We start from the raw sequence: 26,767 nt of genomic DNA, 5'->3' as shown, positions 1-26,767 counted from the left end.
TTTAGTAAGAGGTGAAAAAGATATGGGCTTAACTATGACCATGATGATATTTGACTTTGGGATATAAGGCCCATTCTAGAAACACTTAGGAAAATCGTCATCATTATTTATTCTCTAAGCCACCTGTGCACAGCTTTCATTTTAGGGTTTTCAATCAATCTCTGCCAAGCGAAACCTATTTATGCCCTAAAGGTAATGATGACCTAGGTAAAATGTCCATTTCACTGGAAGAAACTAGCATTGAGTCTCATCACTTTATTTCTATTTATGGGTCACAAAAACTTTGAAAGAGAAATCCTTAGGAAAACCCTTGAGTTAAATATGAACATTTTTCCAGTGGAGGAAAAACAGAAGTCATCCAGCTCTCTCAAATCCTGTCTGGAACAAGGTAGTGAAGGAAAGAGACAGAAAGAGCTCATGAGGAAGAGGAATGTGCTTGCAAAGTCTAGTAAGTAGCAGTGAGCAGCTCAACATTTATTTACCTCTGGTGCTTCAAAGATTTCAGGATCACAGTGCATGAGTGGAGGAAAGATGGCTAGCAGGTCTCCCTTTCGCAGAAGGTAGTCCCCAGTCTCAGAAGGTAGAGTCAAATCCTCTTGAACAAAACGTACGATGGACGAAAATGTACATAGTCGTAAAGCCTCGAGAATGGCGCTTTCTGAAGGAAAACAAGCAACAGCTTCTTAAACGATGACAGCTCCTGGGGAGTGCCCACAATTTGCCATTAAAGCTCATCACTGATAGCTTTCCTGCTCAGATCCACTGAACACTGAGAAGGTGGCTTTGCCTGACCAGAGTGGGAAGGGGGTGGGTGAGACAGCTGTGGCCTGGCATTTCACAGAGAGGGAGCAACAGTGCTGTGCTTGGGCAAAAAGTCTTAAGTTAGGGTTTTTGTAGGAAAGGCTAGTTTGCAAGAGAAATGTTGTGTTACGGGTACACCATTGTAAATTAAAACTATATCCCAGTTAAACAACCGCTGGTAGCTTATTTTGCCAACCTTCAGAACAGCTATGCCTTTAAAGCCAGGCTGAGACATTTAATAACCACTTAGGCAGTTAATAGTAAAGTGATTGTAGTGGTGCTTTCTGAGACAGCTTAACACTTAAATTCTTTTACGCTAGCTGTAAATAAAATGTGAGTCAGCATTTGCTGGAAAAATTTCAAAGGATAAACCCTATTTCCCCTGCATCCAGGGAGAATAAGAGCCACCATCATAACCTGGAATATTCCAGAAGCTGAATGTCCTTGCTTTCCCAGTGGCCTTCACCTTTTGCTCCTAGCACGACAGATTTTATGGCTAATTTCCGGCAATTTATCCTGGCAGTTTGAGGAGGAATTCCTTTGGGAATAATATGCATAATTTGCATAAATCATTCTGATAGCATGCATATCAGCATGTAGCTCCTGTCTAGGTCTGCATCTCTGCCTCATAATCAAAACTGACTATGTTTCACCAGCGTGAATGGGTCCTAGAATATAAAGCTTGATTCTTCCTAATCAGCAATGTGAAAAAGAGCTCCAAATTGAGTATTTTCCCCCTTCACATGGTAACAAACAGTTGTTCATGGTGTGCAATGTACAACCACACACACACACACACACACACACACACACAGAGCCCAGTTTCCCAGTGTTCAGCAAGGCTCTGAAATATAGGTACGCATTATTCGATTATGGAAGCAGACTGGTCAGTGGGGGCTCCCATCAGCCAAAGAGTAAGGATAAATACTATTTCACTAAAATTTAAAGCAATGCACAGCTTACATAGTGCTATCTAGCTTTGGATGCCTTCTGCCAGAAGGCTTTTCCCTGGGTATGCATTTGTCTAAAGAAATCAGGCTGTGGTCAGCTCTGTGTGACCAGTGTGGTGATTCAGTGTGACGTACTGTGAGGCTGTGCATATTCTTTTGGACTGCCTTCGTTATTATAATCAGGCAGACTCAGAATGGTTTGTTAATGATGAGGCCAGAAAAGAACTTTGGTTTTGGAACATGGACTCTACTGCAGATAGCCACAGGGCACCTGACACAATGGATTTTAGCTGGCAGGACATCAGCGACCAACATTTCTATGGTAAAAATCGAGGGCCGGCTTCTCCTGTATGGCTGCCGGCTCTGTTGGGTCAACAATAGCACAGCGTCATTTTAGCTCGTGGTGTGAGATGGTAGCTGACATATGTAGCAGCACTGTTTCCCCACCAAGTCCAGTAGTGATGTGAGAAGAAGAAATACAAAAGCTAAATAATTGTGGGGTGGCTGCAGTGACAGGGCAGGCATTTAACAATCCAAACAACATGGTCACATCTGATTGGCTGGCGTGCTCGAGGGAAGCAGGGCAGCGTGTGTCCACTGCAGTATCACAAATGACAATTGGGCAAGCATATCTTATGCAGAAGTTAATCACAGTAATGGAGCACAAAGTGCGGCTTAGCGGTCAGATCGTAAATGACAAATCTGTTTTACCTTCCAGTACCAGTTATGTGCGCAAGACGAGGTTGCCTCTTGCTCTGAGCGATCATGCCAATAATCATTAGATGACAGAAGTAATGAGTTGCATTATTATTAACAACGGAGAGTGGGGCTTCCGTGGCTCTGGGTTGCCACATACAGGCACAAAAGCCAGCAGCTTCTCCACCAGCCCAGTAAGAATGCAGGCAGTGCTATATGTTGAGAAGAATGACAACTGCACAATAAAAAAATTGCAGCCTCTACTTGTAGTTGTCATAGTTGAGCAGACACCAGCCAGTGCCACTGACAGACCAGCTGGGCCCTGGGAGGCCTTCCATGCGGCACCAGGAGGTACAGTAAATTATCCTGCACGGGAGAGCAACATCTGTTTCTGTGCTAGTGCCGAACAAACAAGGCAATTTAAAACATACCAAGGGATAACCAAGCAACAATTGAACATGACCCTCATACCCCCCCCCCCCACACACACACTTCTCATGCACGAGGTGCTAAACTTCATTGTGCAAGCATGCCACGAAAGAGCGGCCAGGTTGGTATTTGATAAGGTGTTGTCAGAGGCATTTTACATATTTCCAAAATGGAAAGAAAAAGCTTATAGTATCGTTATTCTTAGAATCTTCCTTCCCCCTTCTATCTTTATTTCGTTTATGCCAAAGCTAGCACTCAGTTCTCAATTTGCTCTAGAATTAAAAAAAAAAAAAAACTTTCCATATACTTATAAATATTCAGTCTTTAAACCTAATTTGCTATACTTAGTTCACATGCCTTCAAGCATTTGTCTTCCAATTTCCACTGAATAAATGCGTACTAATGAGAACTAGAGCAAGCTGCTGAGGCAAAGCTGGGTGACTTGGGTCTGGCCTGCCACCAGCTTGTGATAGGCGGGCAAATTGAGTTAAAATGAAAAGTCTTGTCAGCTGAAATTCAACATGGTAGTCAAACAGCAAGCTGTCAATCATTTCAGCCAAAACAAGGGACTGCAGGTAATAAAAGGTCATTGTGATTATTAGTGCACTTGGCTTTCATATGCAAGTTAATTTTAATTAAACATGATTTTTATCTGTAAATGTTTTATAAAACTTATTCTGCATAATGGATTGTTAATTTATACTAACATTTAGCAGGTAATAGGACCCTCTACTTATTAAATGCATTGTAGAAAAACGGCTATCAAGAATGCAAATATTTGGGGGATAATTTACATCAGGCACTGTAAGGTGCCAACAACTGCAATGGTGATTCACATAAGGCTGCCTGTGTTTTATTAATAACTAAGCTTTACCGACCAGTACTCACAAGGAAATTGGGTTACTGAATTCCCACAAGCAGCTTACAATTCAGAGCTTGCACTGCCTTCTTTGCCTGTCTGAGAAGATTTGATTCTCTTCAGGATATAAAAATTTTCTGATTCAGTATCCACTGTAGGTAAAAAACTGAGGAATGTGTTGTGCTAAGATGCTTTACAATGTAACTGTGAAGGAAAAGGGCAAATGAAAGAAATGGTGGTAGAAAAAGGCACATACACTTTCTCTTTTGCCCTCAGATTTCAATTCTGGCTGTAATAATTGACAGATGATTCTCATCTGCAGATTTAAAGTGCAGAAGCAGCACAGGACTATCAATAATGCATGTTACAATGCAAAAAACAAATAAGCACATCCAAGTTTCTGCCTCATTGGTTTACTGCTAAAATATAGGCATGTGAAGTCAACATTCGTATATTCAATTGACGTTTATTCAGGTCTTGCTCAAGGCACTGGGCCACTGCTGCTGGTATGAAATGGTAGCTCATATATGTAGGAAGAAAGAGAACACAGCACGTGGATTTGAACTTCAAGGCCAGTGCAATCTAGGTCATTCACCGTTGAAAGATACATATAAACAGGTATGCTTCCTAAGATCCTAATGAAGATATTGTACAATTTCTTTTTTTTTTTTTGACATTATGCATTAATCTTAAAATTATTATTTTGTGTCAAAAAATTTACATTCAAAAGTACTTACAGCCTTATTACATGCATACAAGGTTCCAGAGAAGATGAGAGGAAATTATTGTAGGAAAAAATCAGAAGAGTGTTACAATTTCTAATTGGATATCTCCAATGATGGCATTCAGTAAGTCCCTTTTAGTAGGAAGTTATTTTTCGTACTGAGCTGAAATTTTCCTCCCTTTCATTTCTCCCCTTTAGAAAATCCAAAGGGAAACAATTCTAATTTCTCTTTCACATAACAGCCCTTTACAAATATTTAAAGATAACTACTGTGTCATTTTAAAATTGTGTGTTAGAGAAGATATGGCTTTTCTTTTTTTGACATACAGATGAATTCAATTAGTAAATGTACCATCAAAATGTGGCAGAACTAGGTGTGCTACTTCAGTTGGAAAAGTAGAGAGAAACTAGTTTCTCTGCCCTAGATAATATGTCTATTAATGTTTTGTTGGAAGCAGGTGAACAACATATTTTTGAAATAATATTACCACTGACTTGTTTTAAACTTTCTGTTATCCTGGAGGTTATCAGTGCTGGCTGTCCATTAGCGTCACCTAAGATGGTTTAATAATAATAATAGTAATAATAATAATTTTTTAAAAATGGTCTATCCCATACCAATGCAATCAAAACCAATGTAATAATGAACACTTTTAAATACGTGCTTTTAAACCTTGTTTGCACATTAGAATCATCTGGAGAATTTTAAAAACACTCAGCCTGCACCCCAGGCCACTGAAATCAGAACCTCTGTGGGTAGGACCAGATTTGAGTATTTTTGAAGCTTCTCCGATGATTCCAATGAGGAATCCAGGCTGAGAGCCACAGCTTCCAACCTTTTTTGCTCAGCCACACGTTTTCTCATCCTATTCTTACACAGTTGATTTTTAGACCTAAATACAATAATCTGCATTCTCATTACATTTCCCTTTCAATCCTTTCAACTCCTGCTTCCAGCATTTATTATATTATCTAACCCTCTTAGCTTTGTGCTGAGCTGGAAATTCGATAAACATCCAAGTCAGTATTTTTCACTTTTTAACTAATGTTTCCTTATATTACATATAAAAACTTCACTACCTTATTTCTGGTGTACCCCTTTATGGAAGATATCTCTCACCCCAGCTCCAGCAGAATTGATAACTCCTATATATCTCCACTGAAAGAGAGGATTTTTTATAAACTTTACTATTGTTGTCTAAATTATGTACAATTTTTATTTCTCAAATACACAATTACTTTACATTACTAAATAAGTTTTATTTTTTAAAATAACACCCACAATTGTGCCAATATAGCACACTAAGATGTTAATAATAAGGGAAAATGTGTGTCAGGGATATAAGGAAATTCTGTTTTCTTAGAAACTTTTCTGTAGGTCTGAAACTATTCCAAAATGAAAAAATTATTTTCATTAAAAAAAAAAACCCACAAAATTCTGATGTGAACCTCTAGTCTCTAGAGCATTTTTCCATAAGGTGACAGTGTTCATAGGTTAACACTAAGTTAGACTGACCTAGCATCAATTTCTGGCTCCACCACTACCTAGTTGTATGATCTGGAACGGTTAACTAGTCTTTCTGAACCTTGTTACCCAATAATTAAAAATAATACTTGAGAGTTAAATAAGTTAATATATGTGCCTGCCACATAGTAAAATAATTATTAACACTGTAATTCTTAATGTCTCATCCAAAATTAAAAATATCATCATCTAGCCCACATTTCAGATCTTGTCCGTGTGATTATTATGGCTGGCTTTGTTGAATCATGATACAAAGAATTCCTCTTCCTTTTCAGTTTGGACAATGACAAAGGACTCCAATGATTCCGGTACCAGAGAAATCTGAGGGGAAAAGCCTGGGTGTAGACTGAAAGCCCAGGTTAAAGTCCTGCCTGTCTCCTTTTCCTCCATAATCTTAGCACCCTGAGAATTTTCTTTTTCATCTTTATTATAATTTTTCCATTACTATTTAGTCCCCTTATATACCCCACCCCAAATTTTCTCATCTGTAAAAATAATGAAAAATTAATAGCTGCCCCAGTCCCACAGTATCTTGATGAAGATCACATAAAACAATATAAGTCCATAAGTTGCTTTGAAATGTTGAAACCATTAATAATTTTAATATGGACTATGCCTAATAATCACTGTTATTTGTCGTTAATTTTTATTTTTTCCAACTAATCATTCCTTTCTGTCCCCTTCCAGCTACTGACAAAAAAGGGTGGGGGGCTTATAAGTCTTGTACAGAATTTTACCAAAGAATCACAGCAAAGCTCATAATTCGAGTTACTATAACATTCTATCTCTTTTTTAAAAAGTATTACAAATTTTGCTAAACCCTAGTTTTATAGCACCTCCTTTTATTCCAATATCCCTGATCTGAATCACATTTGCAACTTTTCTCATTTTCAGGACACGTAATTGCTGGCAATTCACCTGAGCAGTTTAGGAGTTATAATCCACTTTGCCTTATGTTCTTACTTAGAGTACAGTTGCTTTTTTGATGTGTGCTATGCAGAAAGTGCCTTCCTGCAGGGTCAAGTACATGTGAATTTGATACCACCTTGGTTCACAAATACTTGAAGATAAAGAAAACAATATAAACACTGTAGGGATGAAATAGAAGTTTAATATTGTTTTGGTGGTAATAATAGATAACATTTATTAGGTTATTCACATACATTATTTTGGTAAACCTTGAAGTAAGGAGTATGACTCAACTTTGAGAGCTTCTGCTCACATTACAGTTTACTTTTAAAGTTTTTCAACTTTCCATTTGTTCAACAACTCTTTCTATTGAGATTTAAGCCCCAAGTTACTGTTATCTGAACCTTACTGTATTTACCAACTTATTTTAAATTTAAATTTAATGGTAGAGACCTCTACTAAATTGATATAACATTTTAGTGAGGTCATGATAAGCTGAATCTTTATCAGTTACATAAATATATTAAAATATAAAGTTGTGTTTTTCTTTAAGCAAAAGGTAGAATGGCTTTAAAGAAAGATTTCCAAGAGCATTGGATAAAATCATAAGTCCATTACAACCTCTTAAAGCAGATGATTGCTTTGGGCTTGATATATAAAAGCCTAATCTATGCTGCACATTTTAACCTCTGCTGACATTAGGTGCATATTGACATCAGAGGAAATTTGATACATTTGAGGCCTACAGGCTTGAGCCAGGAATGCCAGGAAGATACACACAATGATTTGCATCATGTCTTCCCCACTGGGCTCTGTCTTCTTCTCGACCACTCTATAAAGAAGTTATTTTTGTTCAGCAATAAGACACCCTTTCCTATGGCATTCTAGCTTTTTTTTTCAACCTTGCTGTATAATATATATATGCTGACATGCAGTATCTCTGTAAAAAATAATCTCCTATCCCTCTGCTTTACTAATAACAAAATTCTCTGTCCTGGTTTTAAAAAAATGCAGTATTCATTTAATCCTTGTGATTTTTTTTATAATGATAAAAATTCAAATATATATTTAAAAATAAATTGAACTTAGAATACATAGAACTCTTTCCTAAAGAAGATGAGAAGAGGAAGCACATACACTCATACCATATGGTACACTGTGCAAATATTTAATTCTATAAATCTTGCCTTTTGTACATATAGTTCACTCTTTTGATATACAGAAATACAGTTGAGCTATGACTAGATGCAGAGGTTATCTGTTGTTATTGAGTCATATAAAAATTTGCTCCACTCTGCATAAAATAGTCTATCTAATGAAAGAAAAAATACACAGTATTTTCTAGAAGATTAAGTTCTTGTAATGAATGTTAGCTGGCCTCTGCTTGTAACTGAGGTTGTAATAAACAGAGGTCCACTTTCCAGATGACAGCAAGCATTGCCTTTATCCAGGTGGATCTACACTCACTCACGTGGGGTTGTTGTTGTTCATTTGTTGATGGTCAGTGAGCTGTAAATTTATGAGCACTCCAAGGATGAAAATTTATAGCTCTAGCTGTGGACTTGAATGGACACATTTCTTTCGATCAAATAAATTTACACTTTTCTCTTTTAACACCACAATTTAAAAATGATCCTTTCTTTCAATAATGGGAAGTTGAGTAAAAGGAAAGTTGATGAATTTCAACTAAATTTAAGAGTAATAACTGTCTATGGAATATAAACATATATTCCTGGAAGTTTACTTGCTTTATTTCTCATCTGATTCATAAAGTGCAATTGAGTATATGGGCAATGCAACCTTGATCTTCACAACCATGCATCTTCTACTCAGAAAATACTGCATATCCCTGTAAAGGCAACTATGCAGAACTTTATGCAAATTTTGTGCATTTGTTCTTCAATAATTCTCAAACGAAAAATTAAATAATATTTGTATTTTAATAATGTGGGATTATTTTCTTTCACCAAATAAATATAAATTACTTTGATAATACATGCTAAAAACAGCCAACTACAAGGTGACACATTTTTCCTAACTGACTCAACAGATTAGCCCACTGTCAATACAAGGTCAGCTTCCAGCTATTGCTTCTGATGGGTTTTACCTTAACCAGTGGGAACTATCTCTTGGGCCATTCTTCTTAAGGCCAACTGGTGGACAAGACCTACAGGGCCTTTGTGTATAGAAGTTCCCACCAAAAAACCTGGAACCTATTTAAAAGATAAAAAATGAGACCAACATGGGTTAAAATGCTTTCCTACATTGTTAAGGGAATGAAAGAATGGAGATATATAAAGACTCCTGCATTTGCCCAAAGAGGCTTGGACTACCGTATAGTAAAAGATAGCATAGGATGAAATGTCTGCAAAAGGAATAGAGGATGACTTGTTGATATGGAATTTAACTTTGGGAATTAAAGTTTATTACATAGTCATAGGTGGTCTTATCAAAACCAGTAAAGGAGAATGAAATATGCTTTCACTGAAAGCAGGTGTCACAGGTATACAGGTGTATGTAGAAACAGAAAAACAACTTAGTCACTCCTAACCTAAAATGTATTTAACATAGTGACCATGCATATCTGATGAGTCAGGGAATAGTTTATAAATATTGACATTTCACATGAAGTAATTTGTGGTTGTTGCTTTTTCTTTGCCCTCCCTTTCTCCCTTCCTTTTTCTTCCTCCCCCACCAAGTGTGTTTAAATCACAACTTTCCAGTGGAAATCACTTGTACTACAGTTTTCAGAATCATGCGCTCCAAGCTGTATAAAACATCCTAACGCTGCATGAAAATACAGACACCATTTTAGGGTAGAATAAATACATTTTGCACATAAGTTTCATTTCTGAAATACATTCTTTTTCAAGCCCCAAATACCTTTCTTGACAAGATAGAACAGCAGTGTTGGGAAAGCATTAGCATGCCAACAGATGCCCAGAATCAAATGACTTAATAGGCAGAAACTTTTTTTCCAAATAATTGCAAAGCTTTGGTCTAGTCTTTTGCATACCTTGCATAGTTAATTACCTAGGCCTTAGTGTTTACATGCAGCAAGAGTATCTACAGCTATAAACTACATAATTTATAATTGATGTAAATGGGTGTTATTATGTCAATTAAGCAGCTGCGTCCTCCACCTCTTGGTAAATAGCTTTGAGTGATAAACTGAGTTTGCAGAGAAGTAACCTTCTTTTCTTCATAACAGATAAAAATAAATTACCTAGGTAGACCAGGCTGTCCAACTGTTCTCTGGTGATGTGGATGGAAAATCCAGACCCTTGCTTTTGACCTGTTGACTGCAGCAAATGGTCAATTTCGTCACGCAGCACTGCCATAGCTTCTGGGTGCCGCAGAAGGTAATAGATCGCCCAGAACATGGTTGGAATAGTGTTTGCCACAGAGGCCCAGAGAAAACCTAAATGATGTGCTGGGAGAAAATAAGTGAAAAGGAAGATTAATAGCGTTTATTACACTGATTAGATTTGCAGTGTGCTAATTAAAAGATGTTAGGACACAGACCCAGCCAAGGATCAGTGCATGCTAATGAGGACCAATAGGCTTCTGAAGTCTAATTTTCTGCTTAATGAGAATAGTTTAAAATGTAATGTGTGTGTGTGTGTGCCGGGAGGATGGGGGGTGAGATAAGAGGAAAAAATGCAGCTTAGTTATACTCTTTCTCATTATCACCATTAAGTATCTTGTTTTACCACCTCAGAAAAAAAAAAAAATCAATTATCACAGAGGGTTGTTTCAGAGTAAAACATTTTATCATTAGCCAATTAGAAAGAGCATAAAAATTTTCAAGGTCGCCATTTTGTCTTTTTATTTCAAAGGTCTATTGTAAATTATTCTATTTTAGACAAGTAATCATTCAGAAGTTTCTTACCTCCTATTTCGAAGTCCTTGAAAGTATAGTATTTCTCCAGGATATCTTGCCTCACTTGAACAACTTCTGACCATCCCTGTATCTTAGCCAAGTTTTCTGAGGTCAGGCGTTTTATAAGATTCTGTTGAATAGACTTGACATTTCCTAGAAACCCAATGGGTATGTCTGATATTAAATTTATGAATTTGGCATCAAATTTTAAAAAATCATCTTTAAGTTCAGTAATAAATTTTTTCCTATCACCAGCGATAAATTTTCCATAGATGGTTGTAAATGTAGTCTCAAATATTACTGAGCTGCAGAATGCCAACAGGTGTGTCGTGTTCCAGTTTGTGGTTTTAAATAGCTGGGGTTCAAAAACTTGTTGTAGGTTCTGCATTACGTTTTCCAAGAGTATGTCCAAAGATTTCCCTTGTAAAAGTTGATAGCAGTCATGAAGCTCATTGTTCAGGTCATCATTGGCCATCATCTTTTGGATGGAAAATGCTTTCTTTAATAGACTGTTTGAAAACTCTTGAAAGCTTAATTTGTGATTTTTCATTACTAACTGGAACTGGTAAGGGTCCAGAATAAATGTTATGTATTTTCCTAAAAGAAATGAGAACATGAGCTTATCAGGTAGCAAAACAAACAGGCCCCTCCCCAAAATTTGAAAATATTTTAATGAAAATTAAATCTTAGTAACGAACATCTAGAAAGGTGCAAAATTTAATAAAAATCCATTTCATTACTACATGTTTCCTTTTAAAATGGAAGATAGTAAGAAAAACTCGAGAAGCTTGAAGTTAAATATTCTGAAATTCTTAATGAATTAAAAAAAAGGTAGTGTACTCTTCAAATTTTATTTTAACTAAGTACTTAAATATTTAAATTATCCTTAAAATAGTCTTAGAATTCCTTGACTTAAACACTTCTCATATTTTTGCTCCAATTACACAAACAAAATGTAACAAATCAAACTAGGGAGATGCTATTCCATTACTGATTATTTACACTCTATAAATAGCTTTTTCATAGTTGGTATCATCTTAGCTTTGGCTGGATACAATAATTTAACCCAAATAAATAAAGGTGTGGTATGAAGGAGGTACTTACAAATGAATGCCTAACTCAACGCTAATAACAAATCACAAAAGGCCAGAATTCTCATTTTTATAGAGAGAAAACAGTGGCTCAGGGAAATTTAGTAACATATCCGAGGTCACATACTAAAACAGGACTCCAAACAAGACTTCATTCATTCATTCATTCTTACATTCATGCAACTTTTATTGAAATCCAAACACTTGGTGGGAATCTCTTTCCTCTTGAGCTATGAAGATGTAAGGAAAACATTGTATTATATGGATACTGATATAGCAGCGGTGTAAGGCAGAAAGTGGTTGGTCTTCATACATCAGTGTTGTCCAGCCTCACTCAATTAAAAGACTTAAGGTGCTGGTTAAAAAATACAGATTTCTTCTTGATTGTGATTCATCAGGCTTAGAGTACTCCAGTACTGTTTGATTGCTCCTTCTAATTATATAAAATCTGTGGGTATTATTCAATAATAGCATTTTATAAGTCCTTCCCAAGTACACACATGAAGTTTAGATGCTCCTACACATTTTAATGCTTATTTATTGTCTTCTAGAAAATGAACAAATAATTACACCTTGAAGTATATAGGATTATCTATACTTTCTCCTTAACCATAACATTTTTCTGTGTGTGTGCATGTATGTTTGTGTAGCTTTCTGAGATGAACAATTTCTCACTTGTTATTTGTGGTTACTCCAAAAGTATCACACAACTTTAATTTGGTACAAGATTTGGGATAAAGTTTTGAATAATTTTCAACCTAATCCTAGAAACAAGATAAATGTTTTCTTTTGTTTTACAATTTTAAAACATAATTTAAGTTTTTAATATACAGGGGGATACATGTGCTATGATTGTTTTCTAAAAATAAATCATATGACTTAAATTTTACTCACTCTATTTCCCCTTGATTTACTTAATAAGGTGGGCCAATCTTGGAATGACAGGAAAGCTAGGAATGACTACTCATTCTGGTCAGATCCCAAAGCTGCATCTACAAAATAAACTCAATATTTTTTCACCCTGGGGAGAGGAAAAAGGACTCAACAGGACTTGGGCATATTTTCTGACACCTGCTTTACCATAACAGCTTAATTAAATAAAATTGCCAGCATCTGCCTGACAAATAATTGAAAAAAATTGATTTTCTTATTTTGCAAAAGGCATAATTTTAGGCAGAGCTGTGTGTTTTCACAAGTGGTGATTCCTACTTTTCTTCTTTCACTAAATGAAAGGATTTTACTAAATATCTTTAGGGTTATTTTAAATTTGTCACTGAAGTTCAGAGAATGTATAAAAGGTTCAGTTTGTAAAACACATACTTTTTAGAGTATATTTTGAAAATTTTCCTATCAATTTTCTAAAATCATCAAAATATAAGTGGAAAGACAAAACTATATTCAGCCATGACAGCATGAGCTGGCCTCCTGCAGTACAGGCTGTATGCTGGTTAGAGCTTTTGTCTGTAATTCACCACAAACACATATTTATTCCCTCTTCCTCTCTCTCTCTTTGGGGGTAAGGATTTACGGAAGACTATAAGGTTAATCTCAAATAAAAAGAATAAAAGCTAAATGTGGAAAAACACTCTGGATAGCAAGCAATTATTAATATTTTTAAAAGTAGAAGCAGTTGTTGCATATAGGCTTTTTGATGTAAAAATCATTACTGATCAGTTTAAAGCAATTTGTTTATAGATAAAATTCTGTTTTCAATGCTCTTTAAATTTCAGGATCTGTATTTTCTCTATCCCATTTTTATTTTAATTTTCTTCCACATCAAGGCATTGCGCTTTATCTCTTTCTGAGTAAGATGTGGATTTCTTTAAAAGTGGATGTTTTGATTCCTGGATTTTGCTTTTCAAGTGCAATTGGAAGTACTAATAACCCTGGAGATGTTAGCTGGCTTTCCAACTTCTAATCTTCAGTATAAACAATTTAAACTAAGTTTTCCAAAATTAATATTAATTTAAACCATCTGTCCACCATCTGCTAATGTGAGATGCAAAAGCAGAGTTTCTTTGTAATTTTTAATCAGACAGTTAGAAAAACACATATACATTCATAAAATGAATTGAAATTTCCTAACAAAGGAAATCTGAGAAGTTATTCTGAAGGCTATGGATTCTTGGAGCAAAATTAACTTTTCCTCTACTGTAATTTTATGTAAATGAATACCTAGTGTCAACAGGCAAGTTGCCTAGTTCACAAAGATCACAAGGTAGAAACAATAGCCTTTGTCATATTTTTAAAAAAGGAAAGAATGGTGTCAACAGTTGACATAAAATAATTGACTTAAAGAATTTCAGAATTGGCATTTGTCTAAAATAAAAATGTCAAAATGAGGCTTTCTTTTGATTATATGTATGTGTGTATATATATATATGTCATGCTTGTGAGCAGTATATTTGAATTTGAAGTAGGGTCAAATTTTTTAATGTTTTCTTTGCCAATAATTTCATTCTCTTCCCTTTTTAGGAGCTGTCTGGGCCTTAAGATATTAACTCTAACATTCCTATAGAACCTGTGCATGATCCTTTACTGACTCACCAGCCTTTTCACTTCCTTTAAAATTACTTCTTTCATGAAGGTGAAGCTACATGATGCAGAGCACATCAGTAAATGTCAGAAAAAAACTTACATAACTTGCACTAATGTCTTATACACATAAGAAGTTGGCCTCTGAATCATCATAAATGGAGTTTTGATGCTTTTCTTTCAGATATGTGGTGCTTTAGAGAGACACAGCTATGGGTATTCAGGACAATCATTTGACTATTTGGAATAGAAATGTCTAGGCAACAAATCTGAAATAAATTTGAATTTTAAAGAAATTTCCCAGAATAATAAGCTTTCAATCTCCATGTTTAGTTGGTTCTTCAATAGATTTTTTTTTAAATCTCAAGTTGAAAATATTAGTTGGAAGAGTGGACTATTAACCGACGTTTTATTTTATGAGGCTGACCACACTCCCCGTCTTATTAGGGAGATTTCACTGGCTGCTTCCCCAGGATGACATCTAGGGAAAATGAGTCGGTTGCACCACCACACAAAACCAATTAGAGAACAAGTTTCTACGACAGGTCTTGAATTTACGTGATTTCTCATGAAAAGATGTACCTTTTAATTTGTTGATTAAGATGACATCCATGTCCCTTGAGACTTTTTGGGACGGCAATCATTTGCTCATCATATAAGAACATTACTCACTGAAATTGTGTTATGGGACAAGGGTGGAAAACTTCCTCATTTCACATTTTCCAAATGAGGTATTTTGCAAACTGATCATTAGAATTACATATGTTAATAGGATATCTTGAATTTATTCAAAGTCTAGCAAGAAGCCAGAAAGTAGTAGTACATATTCAAATGTGGTTGTCTACTGTTGAGTTTAAAAATATCATCATGGTCAAATGATTTAGATATAAGAAATTCAGCAAGCTTCTCAGTATCTAAAACTAAGACATCAAGTGTCAGAAGAAATTGTGTTTTCTTTTTGTTTGTTTATTTTTTTGAATAATGAGTACAATGATTCAAATCTGCCTCAAGTTTCTGCTTAGTCATCTTAGGTTATTTCTGTATAGTGCATTTAAAAAGGAAAACTAAAATTTCAATAATGTGTTGTATCTACTCAATAGAACATAAGCTTGAATTTTTTTAAAGTGACTTTTTTTTAAGTGAAGAATATAGTTTTGTACAATGAACAGATCATTTAGAATAGAAGAACCAGCTACGGCCTTTAATTGTATTCTAGTAAGTATTTCATCAGCTCTAAGGTATTGAGAAATCCCTCATCAATTATTTATTGTGAATCAATCAGTGCTGAACTCTGGACTAAATGTTGGCAATAGAGGAGCTAGAAAATAATGATGGGAAATTGACAAGTGAATTAGCAATAGATTGAGAATTTATTAAATTCTATGACAGACATGATACTGGGAGTAATTGGAGCCTGGAGAAGAAGCATCAGCATGACATGGAAGGGGGCAGTGGTCAGTGAAGGCTTTGGGTGGGGAGTGATATGTGACTATGGCCCCAGATAATGATGTCAGCCCCCTTTTGAGGAAGACTCAAAAAGAGAAGAACATCATTCTGGCAGAATAAACAGCAAGAGAAAATGCAGTGGCACAAAAGGGCCTGGTGTGTGAGGAGGACATTTCAAACCATTTGGTGTGCTAATGGTGCATTAAACACAAGACAAGCAGTAGCAAGAGAAGAGGCTGAAGAGGTAGGTGAAGCCCAGACTTTCGGAACCCTTGTGAGGATTATGTTTACATACTATAATTTCTCTCTACCTAAGATGCATGGAGTTTTTCCATTTCAATTTTTCTGCAATCAGAGTACATACAATTACTTTTGGAAAAGACTTGCCAGCTGCCAAGTGAAGGAGGAAGTTGTGATGAATCGAATATTGCCTGCTCATGTGAGAACTCAACCATGCTGATTTTCTCCCAATTACATTAAAATGGTAGTGGTGAAATGAAGTTGTTCTGTGTACAAAAGGTTGCCTCTGATACTCAGAAAAGTAATTACAGTAAGAAGAAATCACCCAAATTCCTTAGGAATAGAACATAAAATTCTAAGGCTGGTAAGAGGAAAATAAAAGGGGTTGAGCAAAGAAAACTGGCATGCCTAAAGATGACCAAGATGAGAAATACTCTGAGTTGGAGGAAGAACCAGAAGGTGCAGTGTCATGAGAGTGAAGAAATAGAGTGTTTCAGGAAGGAATGAGGGATCGATGTTGTCAAACCAAGTAGAGCGGTCTAGCCGGGTGAAGGCCCATAACTGAGCTCAGAAAGCTGAAGGTTGGTTACGGTTAGGAGGTGTCTAGGAGTTAAGCAACTAGAAGCAACAAATATGGATAACTCTTGAAAAATCTGGATGCCAAAGAAAAGAAAAAGAAGTGAGAAGTGACTAGGCGGAGAATATAGCAGAAGCTTAAGCATGGTTATAAGAGATGGGTGAGGACTCAAGAGAGAGAAATACACAATAAAACGCCAGCCCAGAAAAAGGAATAAGCAAGGATCATGGAAACAGGTACCTGGATTGTCTTGAATATTCACTGAAATTGGAGAATAGGTGTTAAGAACAGTTGTGAGACATGGTACATTTGATAGATATGTGGGGATCTGAGTGAGGTCATACCCGAGGTCTTCAATTCCTTTAGGAAGGAGTGTGAACTGTGTTACCAGAGCCCAGTGAGAGATGGGAAGCTGGAACACACCTGCCCTCTCTCACCAGCACGCGCAATCAGAAGTCAGAGGGCAAAGGAGTGTGGAGAATCTAGACTGTAGAGATCAGCTTTCTGGAGCATAGACAGGGTAGACAAAAATCAAGAAAGGGGATAGTTAGCTGATGTGTAAGACTCTATGCAAAAATGGCCTCAGTAAATTTCTGCTGTCTCTACATGTGTTCCTTGGCAGTGCGACAGCCACTCAGCCCAGGAAGAGGTGGCCTCTAATTCCCTGCCTTTGAATCTGTGCTGGCCTGCAACTTGATCTGACTGATGGCAAGTGGTGGAAGTGAGCTTTTGTAACATCAAGAGGCCTTGCAACTTTTCCTCCTACCCTCTTGAAACACTAGCTGACATAGTGAGGATGTTGTTTTGAGGATGAAACGGCATGTGGACAAGGAGGTGCTGCCAGGCACATAAATAAGGCCAGCACAGAGCATCTACCCCTAATCAAGCAGCCAGATGACTCAAGCCACACCAGACTCTGGCAGACCAGTTGTTGTTTTAAGGCATTAAATCTGTGGGAGGTTTGTTATGCAGCAATAGATAGGGATGTATATGGACAGCACAAGCTTTAAAGGAGGATGAACTAAGAACATTCTAGCTCCTTTTCTTAGCCCTATGAGGTTGGGGTATAGAGTAAACTTGCTGTGTTTCTTTGATCCTGCTTTGTAAATATGTTATTAAAGTAGAAAGATAAAGAACATTTTCAAATTAAAAATACATCCCAGATCAGTGGTTGCCGGGGGCTCGGGGAGGGGAAAAGGAATGAATATGTGGAACGCAAGGGGTTTTGAGGGCAGCGAAAACAATTCTGTGTGACACCGTAATGCTGGATGCATAACATTATGCATTTGTCAAAATTCAAAGAACTGTACACCACAGAAAGCAGACCCTAATGTAAACCATGGATGTTTAATAATGTTTCGACATGGGCTCATCAGTTGTAAGAAGTGTTGATATAAGATGTTAATAATAGGGGAAACTATGGTCGGGGGTGGGGGGAGAAGGACATGTGGGAACTCTGTAATACCTGATCAATTTTCTGTAAACCTAAAACTGCTCTATAAAATAAAGGCCATTAATACATTGTAGCCTTTTTTAAACCATGAAAACCAAACCAAACCAAACTATAATAACAAGTGATGGCAGGAGAGTCGGGTTTCCTAGATTCCCTCAAGAGTGTTTATAATTTGGTTTTTAATGTGAGGGTTACTATACTCAAGAACATAGTTTTCTTTTGTAGTAGCTCTACAAATAAAACAATACTGTACAAAGATTCCATATTTTGCCTAGAGAAAAATATACTGACATTAAAGAACAAGTGAGAAATTATGATATATAAAGTGCTGCTTACCCCCAAGGAGAAGAGTGAAAGTGTCACCATGTTGCTTTTGAAGAGTTTTCATGAAACCTATGGGATCTCTTCGTAAGTTCAGGGCCAGTCCAAAGTAAGGAAGCCAGCCTTTTATCAATGGAGGCTCACCAGGTCTCCTGTAAGAAAAAAAAAAGTTAAACAAATTAAATCATTCTTACTTTAATATATGTGTTATTAATCCAGTCTCTAAGTGGGTTAGATGAGTTGCATAGCTTTCTGTGATTGTTTTATTCAACGATTCCTACATAATCATAGAAATATACTTAATGAGTCTCTAGTCTGTGTGGCTCTGGGGTAGACATTTGGTGAGCAACTTTTTAAAGAAATTATGTGTTGCAAGGCCCAAATGGCTGGCTAAAATGACAGATACATTTAGTTAACATTTTGGGTTTGAGAGCTTTTGTTGCCTTCTGCATGTTAGACATCGGGTATTTTAGTGGTCAAAGTAAAGCTTCGTTATCAAGTCTGAATTAGACTGGAATTACATAATTAGAAAAGGGGCAATTAATAATCTTGAAAAAAGATTTATGCTGTGAAGAACAATAAAAACCTCAACATCATTCCCACGAAGTATATTTCATTATATTCTTTTATTAACATTTTTATTCAAACTATAATAAATAGAAATATTTGTTAAATTTTACAACTTTTTGAAACACATGAAGCATGTTCAAAGAAATGTTGAAATACTGTGAGTTTAAAAATAAGTTTCTTCTTTTATGACCTATAGTCCTAGCAAAATTGGAATTCAAAATTTCTTCTTAGTCATTTGTTTGGGGAACTCAATCTGATTTATATTAAAAAAAAAAAAAAAATCAAAGGCATTTTATCCTAAAAGGGATTAAAACAAATATTCAAGAGAACTCTGATAATTCTCTCTCCCATCTGTGAAGATGACATACTCCATGCAATGCAACCCATTTTGATTAATCACAAGATATTACTAGCTCAGATCTAATCAAACATCAAGATTATGATCATACGCAACATGGACTTTCATGTAGCTAGATTAACTCTATCAGAAGCTTTTATCTTCCCACAGCCCAACAGGGTGGAATTAAACTTGAAAATCAAACATAAGGTCTTTCAGGAAAAAAAAAAAAGCTAAAACAAACAAACAAACGAAAACCTGGAGTGTGATTGACATAAAGAAACTAGGTATTACAACTTTGCTTTCTGTTTTAAGAAAAGAAATTTATTATTATTTTTTTAAATCCTTACCTGAGGATATGTTTATTGATTTTAGAGAGAGAGGAAGGGGGAGAGAGAAAGAGCAATATGAGAGAAACATGGATCAGTTGCTGCCCATAGGTACCCTGACTGGGAATCAAACCTTTAACCCTTTGGTGTACAGCAGGATGCTCCAACCAACTGAGCAGCCCAGCCAGGATGAAGACAATTTATCTTTATAAAAATTTACAAAATCTATGATGCCGTTTAAATACATATACTTAGAAAGAGAAAGACAAGAAACACTACATAGAAATGTATCTTATTCGTCAGCGCTTTCCCCATTATTTTCCTGAATATAATCTTTGGCAATAGAGACTTGCTTTTTTTTGAGAAATATAAGTGTACCAGGAAAATATTGTAACAGTTACTTTTATATCAAAAGATTAAACAAGAAGAGCTTACACATGATTGTACAGCAGGATCCCCAAGTTAGCAACTGCCATATCTTGCAGGCATCAATAATGACCTTTACAAGATTTGCAGGTTATCTAGTTCACAAAATTTCCTCTCAGTGTATTAACTCCTCCTTGGTCTACACTTACTGTTTTGTTTAATGTTGTGTGAATGTTGCATTGTGACAAAGATTTTCAAAGGCTTTTTGTCATATTGTAATTTAATGTAACTGATTCCATCCTCTATGTTCTGTTATTCGGTCAAAAACTGTATTCTTTGCCCTGACCAGGGTGGCTCAGTTAGGCATTGTCCTGCAAAGCAAAAGGTCGCAGGACCAATTCCCAGTTAGAGCACATACCTGGGTTGTGGATATGGTCCCAGTCAGGGCACAAAGGCAACAGATCAGCGTTTTTCTCTCACATTGATGTTTTTCTCCCTCTCTTCCCCCCGCCTCTTTTCTTCTATAAAAATAAATAAATAAAATCTTTTTAAGAAGAACTATTCTTCACCAGGTTTCTGCTGGGGGAAAAGATGGAGCTCAGAAATCCAGGGCATTAGTAACAACATCCAGAGTTAGGAAAACACATTAGGAGGCCATTTTATTGTTACAAAGATGAGAGGGTCATCATTTCTTACAGCTGTGTTCATTTTGGCAGCAATAGCTTAAAACTATTAAACACCATGTCACAACTTTACTTATTTTCAGGAAAAAATACAGTGCTAGTTCAACTTATGACCCATTGAAGACAGATAACAGAAATCTGTCTTCATTAGTATATTTGTAAAATACTATTTAGGGAGAAAGGCTAGCATCATAATGATCCAGGACTGGGTCTGGCACACTACATCTGGCACACTACAAATACTTCTGTTTGTCTCTCTATGACTCTGTGACTTTGAAAATAAAATACCCATTGGCCACTGCTGAGTGAGGGAATAGAATGCCTAATGCTAGTTGGGAATGATCAAATTCCATCCACCCCTTGAAACGGATAGGTCCTGAAGCAATGCTGGGTAACAAAAACAAACACAAACAGAAAATTTAAAAAAAAAAAAAAAAAAGGTCTATTCTCCCTTTAATTCCACTTAAACAATGTACACTTTCTCAAATATCCTCTTTACTGTTTAAGAGACTATGAGGATACATCTCACAAATTACACAAATGAGAGCTTACAAAGTTTTTCAATGATTAAAACCAACTTCTATGCATAAACCATTGCATCACTGCTCTCAATTTCTTCCATACAAGTTATGGGCCATATCTCGAAGTTTCAAGTTTCAAGTATGGTCCAAATTTATATAGAAGTAAACAGTGGAGAACAATCTAAGTAAATAAGATGTGTATATAAAATAGAAAAGAAATTTAAGACATTTTTTCTTTGGTTAAAAAGAAGCATCTAAAATTAAAAAGAATGAATCAACATAAAATTCTTGGTTTCTAATAATATTTGAAGTTCATCTTTATGCTACACCTTTAGTTAAACAAATATATAAAAGACTTGGCTAGTGGCCTATAACACATGGTTCCCATAGACATTTAAAGCCCAGTATTATCCACAGCAATCTATACTTGTAAAAGTCATTTTTTATTTTCCATATTTTCTGTGATCATTCTAGACTAATAGGAGTCCAAGTTATTGTAACCACCTCCTACGTAAGTGGTGAGCAATCTTTACACATGCAAATCAATTCCGAAAAATAATAAAGATATGTGTTGATTAAAAGTTTTTTAAAGGTGTAATATATTTACATGAGGTCACCTAATATCTGTGATAGTGCATTAATAATTAAACTTTTTTCTGATTAGTGAAGGTTTTCTTTTTGTGTGTGTGGTTAAAATTTCAGAAACTATACAACTGATGTACATTGCAATATTTGATTATAATTCTGACCTTTTGAATAAAACTGTTGTTGAGCAAGAAACTTTTGAAGCTACTCTTCTATTTTTTTTTTTTTTTTTAGTTACTTTGGAAGTTACTTAATAAGAAAATGGAATTTGTCTCACAGTGCTTCTTAGAACTGTATTCTTGATATAACTCTCATTATTTCTCCACTCTTCCTTGGCTCCAATGTGGGTATGAGGTTACCTAAAGTGTTCCTACAACTCTTGATAACTGAGAATCCACATGCTCTCCAGGATACTAGGAAGAGGAGACATCTTTGCAAGGCTGTGGCTGAAAGATCCCAAAAGAGGAGGAGTCGGTGGAGGGCCTGGCTGACTCTTGGCTGGAGCATCCTCCATGAGATCCCAGTTGGGTCCAAGGAAGTGCAGGACCACATGTATTACTTAGCTGGGAAACTAGGTGGGAGTTACAACCAACTGTGGGCACCTCAGTAATGGATGCAAAGATGGAGGAGCGGGTGGAAAGCCCTAGCCGGGAGGCAACCCCGGGACACCAAAGACAATTAATGTGAATATCTGTGCAACAGGACTCACCAGATCAACAGGAAGGAACAGGAAGAGGGAATCATAAATCTCTTTTAATATTTATACAAAAGAGACTAAGTTTTAAACTACAAGTGACTGAGCTGCTTTTCACTGAAAATATTTAGTGTTTTCTGCCATCAGCAGATATAGTGGCTCATGAGAAATTTGAATTCAGTTATGAAGTCACATTTCTGTACATCTGACTCATACTGGGGAATTTTAAATTCAGTACACTAGCTATATAGATGCTCAGTTTCATCTGAAAATGATAATCATAACATATACCTTAGAGGACTACTGTTCAGGCTAGATTATTTCAAAGTAGCTGGTACACAGAACAGGATTAGTTTTCCCTGTTATTCAGATATTGTAAGCAGTTGCATGTAAGTGGTTTTGCTCGCCCATTTTCTGCCTGAGTGGTTTCATTTGTCAGCCCTCCCTGTGCATCCTGCCTTTGATGGAGTTGCTCAGGTTAGAAGGAAGAACCTCTCCATCCTTTAAATTACCAGTGAAGTGAAGGTAAGTGCCCAGATACACATGGATGGGATCACTTCATGTAAGCAGGCAAAAAGACACCATGCAAAAAGCTGACCTTCTCAAGAAAAGAACTATCTCTATTAAGAAGAAACCTTTCACTGGGTGTGTTTGGCTATGATAAGGTTCTCTGGGCATGACCTGGTCTAAAAGATAATACAATTTCTCTGCACAAGATATAAACAGAAATGTGTGGGTTTGGAGTTAAAGAACAAGGGAAATGAAGAAAATAATGGATGCACAAGTGACAAAATAGTGTGCCCACATCATGGAAAGCTGGGACTCTGTGAGAAGGACAATGACAGGACTAACTGGGATGGGAGGGAGCTTATAGGGAGAGAAATGGCCAATCTCCAACTCTAAGAAGTTGTTGGCTGGCCTGGGAGCCCCATGACATTTTTTAAAATCTGAAAACATTCACAAAAGTCTGTTGCTCACACCACATAAGCTTATGGCAGAGGCAGGTGCATAAAGAGAGGACTTAGGGTGGTGTCTAGCTTAGAGACCCTGTTGGGTTGAGGGAAAGGGTCAGACACTGCACCAGCAAGAGACAAAACTTAGAGGCAGACTGGGATACAGAGAAACAGCAGCTCCTCGTCCTGCTCCACAAAGAACCCTGTGGGCACTGAAAGGGGACTTGGACTTCCCACCCCATGTAGGATAGAAATTTCAGACATGTTTATTTAAAATATTTGTAAAAATAAAAGTACTTAGATAGCAAAGGTTATAGCGACCTCAGCAATGGAGAAGTTGGGCCAGTTGAAGAGCAGCTGAGACAGGTGAGAGACAGAAAGGACTTCAAATCAAGGTCTGTTTTTTCATAACACTTCGAGGTTGGGGAAAGAAGTGGCCATGGCGTTAGCAAGTCAGCAGAACTCCAGGCTCTGGGAATATCCTATGAAGTCAAAATAACGAAAGCCTTGGACACTCCGACATCGTGAAATTACTTGGCATGCTGAAGGCTGAGGAAACACTCTACCTTGTCATGGAGTGTGCTGGTGGAGGAGGTGTAGGCTACTGCAGCATGAAACAGAAAGGCACACCAGGCAGATTCTGCCAGACAGTGTCTGCTGTACAGTATTGCAATCAGAAGGATATTGTCTGCCTAAAGGCAAAAAATCTGCTCTCAGATGCTGACCTGAACATCAACGCTGAAGACTTTGGGTTTACCTTTGGCAATAAGCTGGGTACCTGTGTGGTAGCCCCCTTATATTGCCCCGAAAGTCTCTCTAGGGCCCAAAGTAAGAGATCCCCGAGCTGGATGTGTGGGGCCTGCGAGTCACATACACTGGTCAGAGGATTCTCACCTGTTGATGGATAGAACTTTACAGAGCCAGGGGAGCAGGGGGAGCAGAATATACCCTATTCCTTTCTCTTTGTCCATAGAATGTGAAAGCCTCCTCAAGATACATGTTATCCTCAGTAACAACAGAGGCACTTGAGAGCTAATCTTCAGCTCATGAAGATGAAGACAAAGGCTTACACGGAGCCACTTGGACAATGAGGACCCTGGTGGACCGAGCCGATGGTTTCCATGAACTCCCCCATGCGGAGGGGTGGGGAAAGGCAATGGCGTGGTGTGAAGATGTTCTGCCCCGAATCCTTATCCACAGACAGGCACCGCGGGGGCGCTGTGTGACACAGAGTCCATCAACATTTACTTCTCAGAGAAATTCAGTCACAATATACTTTTAAGTGAATAAACAGTTATGAACCCACAGACCCATATCATTATTTTATTTTTCTTAAAAAAGTATGTGAGTATAAATGTAAAGAGAAAGGTCTGGTATACTTTACCATATTAATGGTTCTTACATCTAGTTGATGACATTCTGGGGGTTTGGTTATTGGTATCTTCTAATTTGCATGACACAATCATACTGATTTCAGAGAGTACTTACTATTTATTTTGTAGAATGTCCTTCAGTTTGGGGTATATGATGGTTTATCATGATTAGATTGAGCTTGTAACATTTTTGGAAAGAATCCCACAGAAATGATGTGTCCTTCTTGGTGCATTGTTGTTTTTGAAATTTTGAAAAATGCTATTTTAGTGTTAACATGAAAGCCATGTACAGAAGGCACTGTCTTCTAAAAAGTAGATGATGGCAAAAAATACACTGTACAAATGAATCTAAGGCTCGTTCTAAAAATGAGTGCAACCGCCTGAGATTTACCATAAGGACAAGCAGAACCCACCCCACCCACACTTCAAAAACGAAGAACAGACACTGGGGGTCTGACTGTGTACGTGTACAAGTACGGACACACGGTGTTACCCAGGATGCCCCACTACTTCCATCAGAGTCTAGGGGACATGCTAAGGAGGCAGGCAGAGTTGATTTCTGTGACAGCCATGGCAGGGAGGGGTGCTCTTCAGAATTTGGGGGTGTAGCTGCTGGGCTGTGACACTAAGGTCCCCGATCATCTCTCAAGGCTCCATTTGGAGGAAGAAGGCTTGCAACACAGGACACGATGTTTCTGCTCCTTCATGAAACCCCAGGGCATCCCGTGTGTACAGTTAAGGAACAGGTTAAATTTTCCCCCTTGTATATGATACATCATATATTCTTTAGGACTCTCAATTCACATGTTTAACATAAATGATCTGCTTAATATTTGTTTACGGCAAGAATCAGACTTACTGTAATCTCTTTTCAGGATGAACATTAATCCAACTCTGTCTAGAAAAATAATATAATTCATTACCATAAGTAATTTCTACTGTCCCCTGCACTTAACCTTCATTTTTCTCCCAGTCCTGTAACCTGGCAAATCCACGGGTGCTGTGTGATTGGCATCTGGTGTTTACAGCCTTGGCCTCACAAAGAATAAACACAAAAATCTCTGGATAAAAATGCCACTTTTCAAGTCTCTCAATGATTTAACTCTGCTCTTTGGCAACTTTCGTACTATCCTAGAAAGGTCTGTTAACTTTGTAGGACATAAATATGGTTCGTATTCCTGAAATGTTTTGGCTTTCTCAGGATGGCAACAGGCTTAAAAACTTGATTTAACTTCCCAGTAGCAAAGATAGGCACGGTTCAAGCACTTTCGATCAAGGCATCAAATGTAATGGCAAAGTAAAAGCAAGCACTACTGAATGGTCACAAATTTTCCATTATTGGCATTCCATTAGGGCAAAACCAGTATGGACATGACTAAATATATCCTCACACCCTAAAACATAACTCTGCAAACCATATTGCAGTTCAGTCTTTAGCCATCAGTTCATCTCTGCTATTGTGTAATCCAAGCAAAGCTTTGTCTGTAGAATGTGCCTTGTAAACTCAATTCCATTAGCAGATTTATACTAATGTCTTGATTAAATGAGTGATTTGTAAATGCTTCTGTGGATAAGAAGCCAAAACACACCCATGTAAGATTTCACCTGGAAAAGTCTATGATTGAACTTTAAAAAAACAAACAAACAAAGACACACACACACTAAGATACTTACATTGGCACTAGGAAAATAATGTCAAGGCATATTTTTAAAATGCTATCAGTTAAAATTTAATTTAGTCTCCAGCAGGCCTCACAATCAATGACCACATCACTGGAGTACATTTCTTTATGAACTTGACCCTGGATTAGTATGGCATAGTTCAGACTTTCACCATTCTCACATACTTTGCTGCAATAGCTTCCTGATTAGTCTTGCCACATGGCATGACACAAATTTCAGGCTCTGCCAGCTATC

At 37.0% G+C, this 26,767-nt stretch overlaps 1 protein-coding gene across 1 annotated transcript in view; it reads right to left on the bottom strand.

The window, feature by feature from the left end:
- The window catches only part of CYP7B1 (cytochrome P450 family 7 subfamily B member 1), a 174,505-nt gene that overhangs the window by 7,613 nt on the left and 140,125 nt on the right, over nucleotides 1-26,767 (bottom strand). Inside the window, exons 2-5 of the mRNA XM_090282828.1 lie at nucleotides 18,455-18,591; nucleotides 10,786-11,373; nucleotides 10,120-10,326; nucleotides 483-658 (exon numbers count right to left, since the gene is read on the bottom strand). Of these exons, the coding sequence (XP_090138954.1) occupies nucleotides 483-658; nucleotides 10,120-10,326; nucleotides 10,786-11,373; nucleotides 18,455-18,591 (1,108 nt within the window). The remainder of the gene's footprint in view (nucleotides 1-482; nucleotides 659-10,119; nucleotides 10,327-10,785; nucleotides 11,374-18,454; nucleotides 18,592-26,767) is intronic.

Source organism: Furipterus horrens, unplaced genomic scaffold, assembly GCF_987537825.1.
Source record: "Furipterus horrens unplaced genomic scaffold, mFurHor1.1.pri manual_scaffold_7, whole genome shotgun sequence".
Classification (NCBI taxonomy): domain Eukaryota; kingdom Metazoa; phylum Chordata; class Mammalia; order Chiroptera; family Furipteridae; genus Furipterus; species Furipterus horrens.
This window is presented reverse-complemented; position numbering and strand designations above follow the sequence as displayed.